At 36.2% G+C, this 17,930-nt stretch overlaps 1 protein-coding gene across 1 annotated transcript in view; it reads left to right on the plus strand.

Annotated features, from left to right (window-relative positions):
* Positions 1-17,930, plus strand: part of LOC111141063 (meiotic kinetochore factor) — an 84,228-nt gene that overhangs the window by 11,122 nt on the left and 55,176 nt on the right. The window contains 3 exon segments of the mRNA XM_022493392.1: positions 26-163; positions 7,772-7,891; positions 17,853-17,892. Coding sequence (XP_022349100.1) covers positions 26-163; positions 7,772-7,891; positions 17,853-17,892 — 298 coding nt within the window.

Genomic DNA, 17,930 nt, shown 5'->3' on the forward strand with positions numbered 1-17,930 from the left:
CCCTTTTCCTTTGTTTATTTTATAGGACTAACTTTGCAGCATGGTATTTCTAGTTCTCTTCTGAGCTATTCATTCACAGACTCTTGCACAGAACACAAGAGTTTTGGAGAGAGTTTAAGCAGTTTCTCATCGCCTGAACTCTTCAGAGGATCAGATTCTTTAGGTAAGAAAATACTCTCAACCTTAAGCTGACCCATATAGAAATTGTTCCTTTGTTCACAAGTAATATTCCTCTTGAGAAGGTATGCTTGTCTTCCTCAACTAAACCTCCTTCCCCAGTCCACTACTGCATTCCATGCTCGATCACATAGGACTATTCATTAAAAGCTACCAGACAAGAAAAGGATGAAGATATTAGGGGAATGCCCCCGAAACAGGCCAGTTTGATCTGTAGTATCCCAGAGAAGCTCACAATTTGGCTGCACCAGTACTTGTAAAAAGGTATGTCTGAAATGTGAAAGATGTGGTGACTACTTTCTTACTCAAATGGAACTTAGAGATTTATTCTTTGGGGTTTTTTGAAACAGAGGAACTTTGGCCTATAGGACACTAAGCACTGTTAAAAACAAGGATCTGTGATATTTTGAAATGTTGGTCCCAAATACTCATTCCCCTGTAGTAATATTATATATCCACATTGTTGCCATATCCTTGCAGTGGGTAGAGTGTACTCTACTCTACTCTCCCTCTTTGGCTCTGGAAAAGCAATGGAAATATGACTTGCTTTGGGCAGTAGGATATCAGTGAATGAAACATAAGCAGATCTTTGAAATATGCCTAAATGGGTGGACTTGTCCTCTTATACTTTTAACATTGTGAGAAGAATATATCTTAATTAGCTTCAGCTTCTCCTGTGGGGACCCCAGAATGAGAGGTATGGAACAAAACAGTCCCAGGCAATCTGTAGATTGCAGAGAGCTGCCCCAGCATATCAGCAGAAATGTAATCTGAAGCAGACCTGGTGAACCAATCTGTAGACATGGGAATAAGAAATAAATGCTTTCATTTTATGTCAATGAGATTTGAGGGTTATTTATTACATAGAAAAAGCCAACTGTTTCAGAGACTGTACAGAATGAAGTAGAGAGGAAATTAAATGAAGTGTACATTATGAATTGTTGTACCTTCTCACATAATGCCTGTTCCCTCACCAACCCAACATTCCCTTTTTCTGTTCAGCTTCCAGAATACTAGCAACCAGACTTGAACATTTCAGGCAGGAGAATGGAAGATTCTTTCCTAACAAATCTGAGCAACCCTAAAGAAAATATCTAATGATACTGACCTCAGTAGCCCTTCAGTGAAGCTGACAAGAACACCCTAAAATTAAGTCAACTTGTGACAAACCCCAACTAGGCCACAGAAATCCCAGTTAGCCTCTCACAGCCCTCTCTTAAATATGAGTAGAGAGCCAAGAATCACCAGACCTCTGAGGAAAGTTTCTAACATAAAACATAGAGATCAGAACAAAGGAAAATATGGAAATGATATCAGCAAAATGTTGGATTAAGAAGCCCTGGCTCCTCCTTCCCCCATGGACACACCAATTCAACAGTAATACATGGACTTATTCCTTTTGTGAGAAATCTAGAAGCTAGTCAAGGGACTCTTATACCCAAGGCATGTATGAGATCAGCCACATCAAAGCCAGTAGGAAAACTCAAGACACTCTCTCACCATAATCCCCACTCATAGCACATTGCCACACAATTGGCAGGAAACCACCAGGTCCCAGCTTCTCCCTGGGGAGGGAAAAAAGGACTGAACTGTGTGTGAAATGTAAATTTTCCGGGAGCTTCCCAAAGGATTGGCTACTCTTGTGACTGTTTCAGAATGCTGCCTAAGGGAATGGCTTCTGTCTCATCTGTCTCAGAGTGCTGATGGGACCTGATATATTCTAGATGACTCTTGGCCACTAACAACAAATACATTGTGTGAGGAAAGCTTAAGAGACTCATGGAACACAATGAAACATGCAATTTATACTTCATAGGGGTCCCAGAGGGAGAAGAGATGAGGGAGGGAAAGAAAGAAGGGAGGGATAAAAGAAAGAGAAGGAAGAGGGGGGAAAAGGGAGGCAGCGGGGGGGGGGGGGAGGGGAGGAGAAAGAGAATGCAGGTAGAAGGAAGAAAAGGGAAAAAGAGCACATGCCAGAAAATTTATTTATAGAAATAATGGCTGCAAAATTCCCAAATCTGGGGAAGGAAGTGCAGACCTAGGAGGCCCAGTGAATCTCAGAATAGGCAAATCAAACAAATCCACACAGGAACTCATAATCAAATTATCAGAAGTGAAAGACAAAGAATTTTAAAAGCAGTAATACAAAAGCAAAATAGAAAACAGCTTGATATGTACATTAGACTATTGATGGATTTCTCAGCAGAAACATTGGTGGCCAAACTGTACAGATACAGTTAAAGTGATGAAAGAAAAGAAACTGTCAACCAAGAATACTGTAACCAGCAACACTATCATGGAGTATTATTCAGCTATAAAAATAATTTTTTATTCTTTGCCATTTGCAAAGACATGGGTAGAGCTAGAGAGTATAAAGCTAAGTAAAATAGAGAAAGACAAACCATATGCTGTCACTCATATGTGGAATTTAAGAAACAAAAAGAGCAAAGGGGAAAAAAGAGAGATAAACCAAGAAACAAATTTTTTAAATAAGATTTTTTTATTTGAGAGAGAGAGATAGTGAGAGATAGAATACAAGCAGTGGGGAGAGGGAGAAGCAGGCTCCCCACTGAGCAGGGAGCCTGATGAGGGCATGATTGCAGGTCCCTGAAATCATGACTTGAACCGAAGGCAGATGCTTAATCAACTGAGCCATTCAGGTACCCCAGGAAGCAAACTTGTTTCTTTTTTTAAAAGATTTTATTTATTTATTTGAGAGAGAGAATGAGAGAGAGAGAGGACAAGAGGGGAGTGGTGGTCAGAGGGAGAAGCAGATTCCCCGCCCAGCAGCGAGCCTGATGTGGGACTCCATCCCAGGACTCCAGGATCATGACCTGAGCTGAAGAAAGTTGTCCAACCAACTGATCCAACCAGGTGCCCAGGAAACAAACTCTTAACGGTAGAGAACAAACTGATGGTTACCGGGGCATGGGGGCAGCAGGAGGCCTGCTTCTCTCTCTCCTACTCCCCCTGCTTGTGTTCCCTCTCTCCCTGTGTCTCTCTCTGTCAAATGAATAAATAAAATCCTTAAAAAAAAAAAAGTTGGGGCGCCTGGGTGGCTCAGTGGGTTAAAGTCTCTGCCTTCAGCTCAGGTCGTGATCCCAGGATCCTGGGATTGAGCCCTGCATCAGGCTCTGCTCTGTTCAGCGGGGAGCCTGCTTCCTCTCTCTCTGCCTGCCTCTCTGCCTACTTGTGATCTCTGCCTGTCAAATAAATAAATAAATAAATAAATAAATAAATAAATAAATCTTTTTTAAAAAGTTAAAAGATATATATAATAATAAAAGTTATTAAAGTTATTAAAATAACTATAATAAGATGTGTTAATAGATACACACTATAAAAAGGTATAAATTATAACATCAGTAACAAAGTGTGTATGAAGGGAGAAATAAAAATATAGAGTTTTTTGGGGTGCTTGGATGGCTCAGTCAGCTAAAGCATCTGCCTTCAGCTCAGGTCATGATCCCAGGGTCCTGGGATCAAGCCCTTTGTCAGGCTCCCTGCTCAGCAGGAAGCCTGCCTCTCCTGCTCCCTCTGCCACTCCCCCTGCTTGTGCTCTCTCACTTTCTCTCTCTCTCTCTCAAATAAATAAATAAAATCTTTAAAAAAATTTTTTAAAAATGGAGATTTTGTATATGATTGAAGTTGCTAGAAGCTTAAAATACATTGTTAAAACAAAATTTTATATAAGCACCATGGTAACACATAGAAAATACCTATAGAAGATACTCAAAATATTGGGGTGCCTGGGTGGCACAGTTGGTTAAGCATCTGACTCAGGTTCAGCTCAGGTCATGATCTCAAGGTCTTGAGATCGAACCCCACATTGGGCTCTGCACTGAGCATGGAGTCTGTTTTCTCTGCCCCTCCCCACCTCACGCTCACTTTATCTTTCTCTCAAATAAATAAATAAATATTTTTTTTAAAAAGAAGGTACACAAAAGAAAAATAGAAAGGAATAAAAGCATATCAGTATGAAAAAAAAATCAATGAAACAGGAAGGAAGATGGCAAGAGAGGTAAAGGGGCAAAAGAACTAAAACACAGAAGATAATTAACAAAATAGTAACAGTCTTTCCCAATCAGTAATTATCTTAAATGTAAATGGTTTAAATTCCCCAACCAAAAGACAAAGAGTGGGTGAATGGGTTAAAAAAACCAAGGTCCAACTATATGCTGTCTACAAAAGACTCTTTTTACATTTCAGGACACACATGGTCTTAAAGTGGAGCAATGGGAAAAGATATTCTGTGCAAATGATAACCAAAAGAGAGCAGGAGTGGCTCTACTTATATCAGCTAAAACAGACTTTACATTAAAAACTATCACTAGAGACAAAGACATGATATAATGATAAAAGGGTCAATTAATCCAGAACATAATATGATAATAAATAAATAGGCACTCAGCATCAGAGTACCTAACATAATCAACACTGATAGACCTAAAGGCATAAATGGACATTTACATGGTAATGGAGACTTCATTACTTCCACTTTAAATAATGAATAAAACATCTACACATAAATTCAACACTTTTTTTAAAAAAAGATTTTATTTATTTATTTGACAGAGATCACAAGTAGGCAGAGAGTCAGACAGAGAGAGAAGAGGAAGCAGACTCCCTGCCAAGCAGAGAGCCCAATGTGGGGCTCGATCCCAGGACCCTGGGATCATGACCTGAGCTGAAGGCAGAGGCTTTAACCCACTGAGCCACCCAGGCACTCCTAAATTCAACACTTTTTAATTTCAAAATGTATTACAAAACTACAGCAATTGAAAAACATGGTACTGGCAAATAGATAGACATATAGGTTAATGGAATGGAGAGCCCAGAAATGAATCCATGCTTATACAGTCTTCTTGATTTTAAATGAAGAGTGACAAGAATAAACAATGGGGAAAGAGTAGTCTCTTCAATAAATTATGTTGGAACACAGGACTTCCACATATGAAAGGATGAAATCAGGCCATTACCTTACATCATGTAGAAAAACCAACCCAAAATGCACTAAAGACTTAAACATAAGACCAGAAACTATAAAACTCCTAGAAGAAAACACACGGGTAAATCTAGATGATATTGATCTTGACAGTAATTTCTTAGATATGACACCAAAAGCACGGTCAACAAAACCTCAAATAGTCAAGTGGGACTACATAAAACTAAGAAGCTACACAGGAAAACAACAGAACAAAAAGACAACATACAAAAAGGGAGAAATGTTTGCAAACTACATATCTGATGAGATTGATATCTAAATCTGTAAGAAACTCCTGCAACTCAGTAGGAAAAAACAACAAATAACCCAATTACATAATGGATGAAGGACTTGAATAGACATTTCCCCAAAGGGGACATACGAATGGCCAACAGGTGAAGGCTGGATGGCTCAGTCAGTTAAGTGTCTGCCCTTGGCTAGCTCATGATCCCAGGGTTCTAGAATCAAGTCCTGCACTATGCTCCTTGCTCCATGGGGAGTCTGGTTCCCCATAATTATGTTCTTTTTCTCTGACAAATAAATAAATAAAATCTTTTAAAAAAATTACTAAAACCAGGGCGCCTGGGTGGCTCAGTGGGTTAAGCCTCTGCCTTCGACTCAGGTCATGATCTCAGAGTCCTGGGATCAATTCCCACATCAGGCTCTGCTCTGCAGAGAGCCTGCTTCCTCCTCTCTTTCTCTGCCTGCCTCTCTGACTACTTGTGATCTCTCTGTCAAATAAATAAATAAATTCTTTAAAAAAAAAATTACTAAAACCAAGCAAACAGATGGTCGACAGGTATATGAGAAGATGCTCAGCATCACTAATTTTCAGGGGTATGCTAATTAAAGCCACAATGAGATCTCACCTTACACCTGTTAGGATGATAGTGATGATGATGATAATAATAATAATAGTAAAGCAAGTGTTGATAAGAATATGGAGAAATGAGTACCCCTGTATGATGTTGTTGGGATTGTAAATGGTGTAGCTGCTATGAAAAACAGTGCAGAGGTTCCTCAAAAAATTAAAAATAGAACTACCATATAATCCACCAACCCACTTCTGGTTCTTTACTCAAAGTATATACATATGATGAAATAGTATTCAGCCTTAATAAAGGGAAAGACTTCCAAATGCAACAACATGGATAAATTTTGAGAATGTCACACTTAGTGAAATAAATCAGTCACAGAAAGATAAGTACTGTATCATTCTCTTTGCATGAGATATCTAAAATAGTCAAATTCATAGTAGAGAGTAGAATGTTGGTTGCCAGAGCCTAGGATGAGATAGATATGGGAAGTTGCTATTCAACAGGTATTAGTGTCAGTTTAGTAAGATGAATAGGTTCTAGAGATCTCCTAAACAACAACACTGTGCTATATAGTTAAAAATACTCTATTGTAAACTTAAAAATTTGAGAGGGAAGATTCATGTTGAATGTTTCTACCAGAATAGAACAAAAAATTAAAAAGTAAGAAAAGGAACCATGCAGAAATAGAAACACAAGGAGAAAAAAAATGTTAAAAAAATAGTCTAATTGACATAAACTGTATATTGTGTCCATTAAATAAAAGTAGGGTGCTATAAAAAGCAATATTCCAATAACAAATGCAGTAACAGTGAAAAACTTGGTAGAAGGATTAGAAGTTAGGGTTGAGGAGAGAAGAGTCAGGAGGAAAATAAAGAAAAAAGATTGCAGTTTAGAGGGAAAAAAATCAGAGGAAGAGCATATAAAATCTAATATCAAATAAAAGGAGTTATAGACAAAGATAATGGAAGAAACACAGGGAAGAAAATTATAAATGTTATAATTCAAGAGCATTTCCTAGAGCTAAAGAGTATGATTTCTGTGTTAAAAGGGCCACAGTGTACCTAGCACAATAGATAAAAAACACCAAGATAGAGCATTATGCAACTTCAGAACACTAGAGAATGGGATAAAAAGAATGGGTTTATAGAATTTGAAAGAGTTTGTGATTAAATCGATGAAAAATACAGAGAAAATCAAAAGAAAAAGACTTATTGACTCTGGGGAGTGGGGGGGAGAAATGGTTGTTATGGTATACCGCAAGAGTAAATAACATTTTTATAGCAGGTTATCATCATAATGTCTACACCAAATATTGATCTAACTACATATGCAATATAATGAATTGTGGGAATTGTGAGAAAGGTGGGGACAGGGACATAAGAGAGAATAACCTCATCCTTCCATAGCGGGAATTCAATGGAAAGCTTAAAATCAAGTGATACTAGTATGTTATTTAGTGATATGATATTTAATGGGACCTAGGTATAATTTACACATAAAATATTAAGAGGAACCTCCTGTGTATGCCATCTGTCCCTTAGGTCAATAATCTTTATGGGGCACAAATCTATGAAAGAAAATAGGTTATAGCACTGAAATGGGCCAAAGATCATTTATTATCCTAATGCCATCAAGGCTTGTCTTTTTTATCTGTCTTACTCAAAATATTTAATTACCACAGCTTGGTATGGGGAACCTAAGCTGGTATGGGAACCTAAGTTGGGGCTCAGGGAGATAACCTACTATTTGTACGCTGTTCAAAGTTGTGTGCCATTTCCTCCTGCTGTTTTAGATTGGGAATGTCCCAAGTTGGAAGAACGTACACCATGCAAAAATTCCACTCTTCTGGATACCAGTACAGCAGTAGCAATAGAGAAGGTACCACAGTTTTCAAACCTCTCTGCAATTTTAGGTGAGTTTTCACATTCTTTTTTCTCATGTCACGGGGGAAACCCCCTCATCTATGTTGGAAAAAAAGTAATTTTTAAAAACTATTTATAAGCTAAATTCATCAATTAAGATTACCTTTGGCTACAAATAATATCTGACTAGTAGTAGCTTAAGCACATATGGATCTCCTTTTTTATAACTTATTTTGAACTAACTTTAGACTGCATAAAAGTTGCAAAAATAGTACAGAGAGTTCCTATATATCTTTCACCCAGCTTTCCCTAATGCTGTCTTATATAACATTAGTACAATGATCAGAATCAGAAAATGAACAATGGCATAAAACTACTAATGAAGCTACAGACGTTATTCACATTTCACCAGTTTTTCCACCAGTTTCTTTTCTTGTGTTTCAGGATCCAACATTGCATCTGGTTGTTATTTCTTCTTTAATCTACTATAGTCTGTGACAGTTTCTCCGTCTTTCTTTGTCTTTCATAGTCTTGATACCTTTGAAGATTTCTGATCAGGTATTTTGTAGAACATCCCTCAAATGGAATTTGTCTAATATCTCCTCATGATTGGAATGAATTTATTCATTTTTTAAAAGAATGCTGCAGAAATGATGTTACGCCCTTTTTAGTACATCGTATGAAGTTCTTGGTGTCAGTATATTTTATTACTGGTGATACTAAATTTCGTCATTGGATTAACATAGTGTCTGTGGTTTCCTGCATGGTTAAGTTACTAGTTTACCTTTGTGTTAACAAATATATAGAAAAGATAGTTTGAGACCCTGTAAATTCTGTTTCTCCTCAAGTTTTCATTCACTGGCATTAGTAGTCATCAGAGGATTTTGTGATGTTTATTACTCTGGTGTTCATGTAATGGTGATTTTCCATTTCACACTTTGCTGCTACATTTACTAATTGGAGTTCTACTGTAAAAGAACTATCTCTTTTCTGCCACTATTTATTCAGTTGTTTATGTCAGTATGAAGTCATGAATATTTATTTTATGTGTCCAAGTCCAATACTTTCATTATTTATTTACATATACATAGAATTCTAGTATACACATAAAGAAGTTTCAGAATTGTTAACCCAGATCCCTTTGAGAAACACACTAACTAAATAGATTATAGCATTTTTGTACAGTTCTGTTTGTTATTACTATTACTCTTGTTATTACTATTACAAATTAAAATAATGTTTTCCGAAGCTATATATACAGGTTAGTTCTTTTCTTCCCTTCCCCTTGCAGTACAGTTGGTATTCACTTGGAATATACTTAGATTGATTTGTTAGTGTTGGATTCAGTTTTTCATTCCCCATCCTATTTGTTGTTTGTTTGTTTCTTTATTCAGAGAGAAGGGGCTATGTGAAGGTGTGTGAAACATTGTTGTGGTTCTGAGAGTCAAAGCTGTAAGAAATATGTATATTCTCAGAAAATATCACTTCCTCCTTCCTGCTACTCTGATCCAATTCCCCTCTTCTTTCTACACCTTTCCCATCCAACCATTATAAGTAACTAGTCTCTTTAGTTTATGGTTTATCCTTCTTATATTTCTTTTGTATGTATTTTCTTACATCTTCTTCTTTCTTGCATGGAGCTTAGCATACATATAGATATACTTTTTATTTTGTTTTTTTCCATCCACATAATAGTAGGTACTAGAAATCACTGCAGATCTTATAGAGATCTTCCTCATTTTTATTTGATAGCTACATACTCCACTGTATGGATGCACTTTTGTTTATTTAACCGCTCTTTCATGAATAGGGTGTGCAGGGGTTTTTCCCCCAATATTTTGCCACTACAAATAATGTGTTAATGAATAAATTTATTATATATATCTTTCATATTATTGATGGAATATCTTCAAGGTAGATTCTCAGAATTAGGATGACTGAGTCAAAAGGTAAGTGGATTTATATTTTGTCGAATATTGCCAAATTTTCCTCCAGAAAGATTAAACCTGTTTGCATTTCCACCAGCAAAGTATTACAGTGCTTGTTTCCTCATATCCTCACCAACAAAATATATTGTCATATTTTAAAATTTTTAAATTTTTCTACCCTAATAGGTGAGAAATGATATCTCAGTGTTATTTTAATCTGTGTTTTATTGTCTGTGAGTTTAACATTTTCATATGTTTGAGAGCCATTTTTGTTTTCTGTGTGTGTGTGTGTGTGTGTGTGTGTGTGTGAATTTTCCTTTCATGCTTTTTCCCCATTTTTCATCTTTACTCTCCCTCTCTAGGTTCATTAGATATTAAGTATATTAGCCTTTTCCTAAAGACTCCAATCAAAAGACATAGGGTGACAGAATGGACTAAATGAAAAAAACCAATCTATATGCTGCCTGTAAGACTCATCTCAGACCTAAAGACATATACAGACTGAAAACGAAGGGATAGAAAAACATTTACCATGCACATGTAAATAAAAAAAGGCCAGGGCAGCAACACTTTAATCAGACAAAATAATCTTTAAAACAAAGACTGTAACAAGAGACAAAGAAAGGCATTACATAATGATAAAGGGATAAATCCAGTGAGAGAATATAACAGTAGTAAATATTTACATATCCAATATTGAAGCACCTAAGTACATAAAGCATATGTTAATGGACATAAAGATAGTAGTACAATAATACTATGGGACTTTAACAACCCATTTAAATCAATTGATAGATCATCCAGACAGAAAATCAATAAGGAAATGGTGTCTTTGAATGACACATTACACCAGATGAACATAACAGATACATACAAAACATTTCATCCAAACAAGAGAATATATATATTCTTTTCAAGTGTTCATGGAATATTCTTGGGAACAGATTGCATATTAAGCCAGAAAGCAAGTCTTAGTAAATTTAAGAAGGTTGAAATCATACTAGGTGTCTTTCCTGACCACAACAATATAAAACTAGATATGATTCACAAGAAAAAAACTGGGAAATAAACCCCCAAAACATGTGGAGACTAGACAGTATAATATAAAACAACCAGTGAGTCAACAAAGAAATCAAAGGGGAAATCAAAAATTATATAGAGACACAAGAAAATGAAAACATAACGGTTCCAAACCTTTAAGACAAACAGTTCTAAGAGTGAAATATAAAGTGGTAGAGGTCTACCTGGAGAAACAAGAAAAAGCTCAAATAAATTGTCTAATTTTAATCCCAAAGTAACTAGAAAAAGAACAAACAAAGCCCAAGATGAGTAGAAAGAAGGAAAAAATAAAGTTCAGAGCAGAAATAAATGTTATAGAGACTAAAACAAAAACAAAAAAACAATGGAACAGATCAATGAATGCAGGAGCTTGTTCTTTGAAAAGAAACAAAATTGATAACCCCTCAGCCAGATGCATCAAGAAAAAAAGAGGAAACGCCCAAATAAATACAACCAGAAATGAAGGAGAAGTAATACTGACTCTAGAAATATAAAAGATGATAAGAGAATAATATGAAAAATTATCTCCCAAAATTGGACACTATAGAAGAAATGGGTGAATTACTAGTAACACACAATCTTCCAAACTGAATCAGGAAGAAGTAGAAAATCTTAACAGACCAGTTACTAGTAACATAATTGAATCAGTACTTAAAAAACTACCAAAACATAAAAGTCTGGGACCAGATGGATTCACAGGTGACTTCTACCCAGCATTTAAAAAAGAGTTAATACTTATTCTTCCCAAACTTTTCCCAAAAAAAAATAGAAGAGGAAGGAAAGCTGCTAAATTCATTCCACAAGGCCAGTATTACCATGATAACAAACCAGACAAATATGCACACACGGAAAGGAGGAAGCAAGGAAGGAAGGAAGGAGGAAGAAAGGAAGGAAGGAGAGAGGGAGACAGAAAGAAAGATAGTTATAGGTCAAAATTCTGAATGAACATAATTGCAAAAAATCCTCAGTAAAATACTAGCAAACCACATCCAACAATACATTAAAAACATCATTCACTGCTATCAAGTGGGATTTATTATGGGGATGCAAGGATGGTTCAGTATTTGCAAATCAATCAACATGATATACCACATCATATGATTATCTCAGTACATGCAGAAAAAGCATTTAACAAAATTTTACATCTATTCATGTTAAAAAAACTTCCCACAAAGTGGTTTTAGAGGGAACACACTTCAACATAATAAGGCCATCTATGAAAAAAAGCCACAGTTGATATCATACTTAATGATAAAAAACTGAGAGCTTTTCCTAGATCAGGAACAAGATAAGGATATCCTTTCGTTCTACTTTTCTGCTACTACAGCATAGTGTTAGACATCCTAGCTAAAGCAATCAAACAAGAAAAAGAAATAAGAGGCATCCATATCAGTAAGGAAGAAGTTAAACTGTCATTTGCAGATGACATGATACTATAGATAGAAGACCCTAAAGACTTTACCAAAAAACTATTAGAACTAATAAATAAACTCAATAAAGTTTAAGGATACAAAATTAATACCCAGAAATTGGTAACAGTTCTATACACTGATAGTGAAGTAGCTGAAAGAGAAATTAAGAAAACAACTCCATTTATAATTGCCCAAAAAAGAATAAAATACCTAGGAATAAACTTAACCAAGGAGGTGAAAGATATGTACTCTGAAGATTATGGAACATTGATGAAAAACACTGAAGAGAACACAAACAAATGGGAAGATATTCCATGCTCATGGATTAGAAGAATTAATATTTTTTAAATGTCCATACTTCCAAAAACAATCTAAAGAGTTATTGCAATCCCTATCAAAATACCAATAGCATTTTTCACAGAACTAGAACAAATAATCCTAAAATTTGTGTGGAACTACAAAAGACCCCAAATGGCCAACACAATATTGAGAAAGAACGAAACTAGAGGTGTTGTACTTCCAGTTTTCAAGATATACTACAAAACTGTAGTCAAAACAGCATGGTTCTGACACAAAAACAGACACATAGATCAATGGAACAAAATAGAGAGCCCAGAAATAAAACCATGCTTATATGGGCAGTTAATCTGTGACAGAGGAGACAAGAATATACAATGAAGAAAATGCTTCTTCAATATATGCTGCTGGGAAAACTGGACAGCTATGTGCAAAAGAATGAAACTGGGCAACTTTCTTACATCATACACAAAATAAACTCAAAATGGATTAAAAACCTACATATGAGACCTGAAACCATAAAAATCCTAGGAGAGAATACAGGCAGTACTTTCTTTTATATCAGCCATAGCACTATTTTTCTAGATATGTCTCCTGAGGCATGGGAAACAAAAGGAAAAATAAACTATTGGGACCACATTAAAAAGCTTTTGTACAATGAAGGGAACCATCAATCAAACAAAAAGGCAACCTAATGAATGGGAGAAGCTATTTGCAAATGATATATCTAATAAGGGGTTAATATCCAAAATATATAAAGAACTTCTACAATTCAACACCAAATAACCAAACAATCCAATTTAAAAAAATGGGCAGGGTGGGGCACCTGGGTGGCTCAGTGGGTTAGCTTCTGCCTTTGGCTCAGGTCACGGTCTCAGGGTCCTGGACTGGAGCCCCGCATCAGGCTCTCTGCTCAGCGGGGAGCCTGCTTCCCCCTCTTTGCCTGCCTCTCTGCCTACTTGTGATCTCTCTCTCTGTCAAATAAATAAATAAAAACTTTTTTTTAAAAAATGGGCAGGGTACCTGAATAGACGTGTTTCCAAAGACATACAGATGGCCAACAGACAAATGAAAAGATGCTACACATCACTAATCATCAGGAAAATACAAGTCAAAACCACATACCTGGCAGAATGGCTAAAATAAAAAGACAAGAAAAATCAATTGTTGGTGAGGATGTGGAGAAAAAGCAATGCTTCTAAATACGAATCAAAACCACAATGAGATAACACCTCATACCAGAAAGAATGGCTAAAATTAGCAATTCAGGAAACAACAGATGTTGGTGAGGATGCAGAGAAAGGGGAACCCTCAAGATACAAACAGTGATTCAAAGGGGCACATACATCCCGATGTTTATAGCAGCAAGGTCCACAAAGCCAAACTGTTGAAAGAGCCCAGATGTCCATTGACAAATGAATGAATAAGGAAATGTCACACACACACACACACACAGAGGAATATTACTCAGCCATCAAAAAGAATGAAATCTTGCTATTTACAGTGACATGGATGAAACTAGAGGGTATTATGCTAATCAAAACAGTCAGAGAAAGATAAATACCATATGTTTTCACTCATATGTGGAATTTAAGAAACAAAACCAACGAACATAGGGGAAGGGAAGGAAAAAGAAAATAAGAGGAAAACAGAGGGAGAGGCAAATCCTAAGAGAGTTTTAACTAAAGGAAACAAACTGAGAGTTGCTGGAGGGTAGATGGGTGGGAAGATAGGGTAATTGGGTGATGGGCAATAAGGAGGGGACTTGAAGTAATGAGTACTGGGTATTGTATGTAAATGATGAATCACTAAATTCTACCTTTGAAACTAAGATTACAGTATGTATTATATTGAATTGAAAAACAAATTTTTAAAAAAATATCTTATTTGAGAGAGAGAGCACATGAGGACAGGCACGGGGAAGGGAGAGAGGGAGAAGCAGGCTATCCACTGAGTAGGGAACCCAACTTGGGACTCAATCCCAGGACCCCAGGATCATGACTGAAGCTGAACTCAGATGTCTAATGGGTGCCCATTAAATACAAAATTATTTTTAAAAAAAGAACTCTTATCCACTTTTGGTGGGAATGTGAGTTGGTACATCCACTGTGGAAAACAGTATGGATTTTCCTCAAAAAACAGAAGTAGCATATGATCCAGTATTTCCACTAGTGGGTATTTACTCAAAGAAAACAAAACCACTAATCTGAAAAGATTACATGCTCCCCTATGTTTTGTAGCATTATTTGCAATAGCCAAGATATGGAAGCAATCCAAGTATACATAGATGGACAAATGGATAAGAAAGATATGGTGTGTGTGTACACACACATACATGAATATTATGCAGCCATAAAAATGTTTGAGCTCTTGCCTTTGCAACAACATGAATGGACCTAGCATGTATTATGTTAAGCAAAAATAAGTGAGACTGAGAAAGACAAATACCATATGATTTCACATGTGTGGAATCTAAAAAACAAATCAAATTAAGAAACAAAAAAACAGGGGCACCTGGCTGGCTCATTTGGAAGAACATGCGACTCTTGATCTCAGAGTTGTGAGTTCAAGCACCATGTTGGGTATAGAGATTACTTAAATAAATAAAAGTTAAAAGAATTTAAAAAAACAAACAAAAAAACAGAATCAGATATGTAAACACAGACAACAAACTAATGGTTCCCAGAGGGAAAAGGGATGGGGTATAGGCAAAATGGGAGTAGGAAAGGAAGAGGAGTAGGAAACACAGGCTTTTAGTTATGGAATGAATTAAGTCAGGAGTATTGTAATAGCATCCTGTGGTGACAAACGGTAGCTACACTTGTGGTGAGCATAATATAATGTACAGAGAAGTTAAATCCCTATGTTGTACACATAAAACTAATGTAATGTGTGTTACCTATACTCAAAAAAATTTTTTAAAGAATATTAGCCTTTTGTCTTTGGTATATATTATGAATATTTTCCCCAGTTTGTCAGTTGTCTTTTTGTGTATGTTATTTTTTGTCATGCAAAAAAATGTTTATTTATATTGGATTTACTTCTCTTCCCAGGCCAGAGCTAATGTAGCAGCTTACTAATATCATTAAGATCCTATAGTCAGGGTGCCTGGGTGGCTCAGTGGGTTAAGCCGCTGCCTTCGGCTCAGGTAATGATCCCAGGTCCTGGGTTCAAGCCCCACATCGGGCTTTCTGCTCAGCAGGGAGCCTGCTTCCTCCTCTCTCTCTGCCTGCCTCTCTGCCTACTTGTGATTTCTCTCTGTCAAATAAATAAATAAAATCTTAAAAAAAAATAAATAAAATTAAAAAAAAAAAGATCCTATAGTCATTATATCTTTCTACCACCAAGTGTGTTGGATTGTTTCCTCATAATTGTAGAATGGTTGCTAAGCCTCTGGGTATCACAGCAGTTCCAGGGAAAAAGAATGAGAAAAGGCTGTACTAGCCATATACATCTCTTTTTATCAGAAGACTCAAAGCTTTCCAAGAAATTGCCCAGAAGACTTCTTTTAGATCTATTGGCCAGGACTGAGTCATATGCCTATTGACTACTTGGGAGACTTCTTTGATAAAGTTTATGAAACAAAACAAAACAAAACAAAAAGCAAGTTTTTCATTCTCTCATTCTCTATATTGGTATAAAGCAAGGAGAAATGGAAAAGAATGGAGAGGAGGAATGGGAATGGATGATGTCAGCTCACCTCTCAGAGCCTGCCAAAAAGGGATAGGGGCTCCTGGGTGGCTCAGTGAGTTAGAGCCTCTGCCTTTGGCTCAGGGTCCTGGGATCAAGCCCCGCATTGGGCTCTCTGCTCAGCGGGGAGCCTGCTTCCCCCTCTGTCTCTCTGCCTACTTGTGTTCTCTGTCTGTCAAACATATAAATAAAATCTTTTTTAAAAAGCAGGGATAAATAATATCAAAGAATTAAGCATTGATTATATGGTCCCTTAAAGGAGAGTTGATAGCTGTCTGGATGGCAGTATTGCAAACGGTTCAAAAACCTTGTCTTCTATGTTATGCTTAGTTTGGCAACTCCTTTGCTGATATAAAGTGCACAAAGAAGCAGCCTATCTCTTTAGTGAGTGTTTCAGTTAGGTTCTTTGTCCACTGCAGGTGACCAAAAAAAAATAAGTAAGTAAGAAAAAGAAAAGAAAATCCCACCTCAAATAATTTATCATGTTAAAAAAGGAAGTTATTACCACATATACCTGAAAAATCTAGCAGTAAATTATATGCAAATACAACTTGATCCAGAATTTCAAATGACAGCAATAGGAACCAATTCCTTTCCATCTCTAAGCTCATCGTCCCTCTATGCCAGTTAAACTCTCAGCTAAGCTCCCCCTTCATATAGCAACTCTTTTTAGGTCCAGGCTTATATACTTACAGCCTCAAATCCAGTGAACAAAGTGCTTCTCTTTACCAATGATTTGAATAAAAGTCCTGATGTTACACATTGGCTAAAATTATTTCATATGCCTATCCTTGAACAGTCCATTTGCGCAGGAAGATGCAGGGCTCCTGTTATATTAAGTCACAGGCCTTGTCTAGCTCATCAAAGGAAAAGCAAGAGACTATTATCAGCAAAAGCAGAGAGTAGTGCACTGTAGTCTTTTATATATTTTAGGAACCTCCATTTCAGGGAAATGCTTCTCAGTGATTATTAGATATCATTCACTTCACTTTTACTTACCTGTAAAATTCTAATTAAATATAAGCAGACTACTGCAGCTGATTAGGGTCATAAGTTCTTCAGAAGACTACTCCCATGATTCTTTATGTTCCTAAGTAATAGCATAGTGGATCTGGACTGTAAAATGTTGACTGGTAGGCATTTTCTTGGCTAATCAGTCTAATGTATATATCTATATGCTTGGTACTAGATTAAGAACCATGAGATCTGAGTTTAAGTTCCAGGTATGCAGCTGTTAGTTTTATAACTTGACAAGTTATTTTTTTCATATATGTAGCATAGGAATAGTAAATTGTTACATTTGCCTCACAGGACTATTATAAGAATCAAGAAAGAGCCAAGATTGGAAAGGACTTCAAAAATTATAAGTATCCAAATATAGGCTGATAGATTCCTACATCTCATAAAATTTCCCAGCAATTTTGTTGGGTTTATTTTGGTATTTTGAAAATACTTCTACCTAAGTTAAGTGACAGACATAAAAATAATATGAAAAAATAAAATTATAAAAATAAACTATACTATCACCATATACTTTAGAGAGAATATTTCTTTTTACTTAATTTTTGCCTCTGGTCTCTATTTGAATTATATTTCTAATAGATTGATTTTTTCCCCTTTCCTAGGTATGTCTTCAGAAGACTATCAGAAATGCCAGAGAGAAATGTAAGAACTAACATTTTAAAATTGTGCTTTTGAAAACC

The sequence above is a fragment of the Enhydra lutris genome, unplaced genomic scaffold (genome assembly GCF_002288905.1).
Source record: "Enhydra lutris kenyoni isolate GAN:26980312 unplaced genomic scaffold, ASM228890v2 scaffoldscaffold5, whole genome shotgun sequence".
NCBI classification, from domain to species: Eukaryota; Metazoa; Chordata; class Mammalia; order Carnivora; family Mustelidae; genus Enhydra; species Enhydra lutris.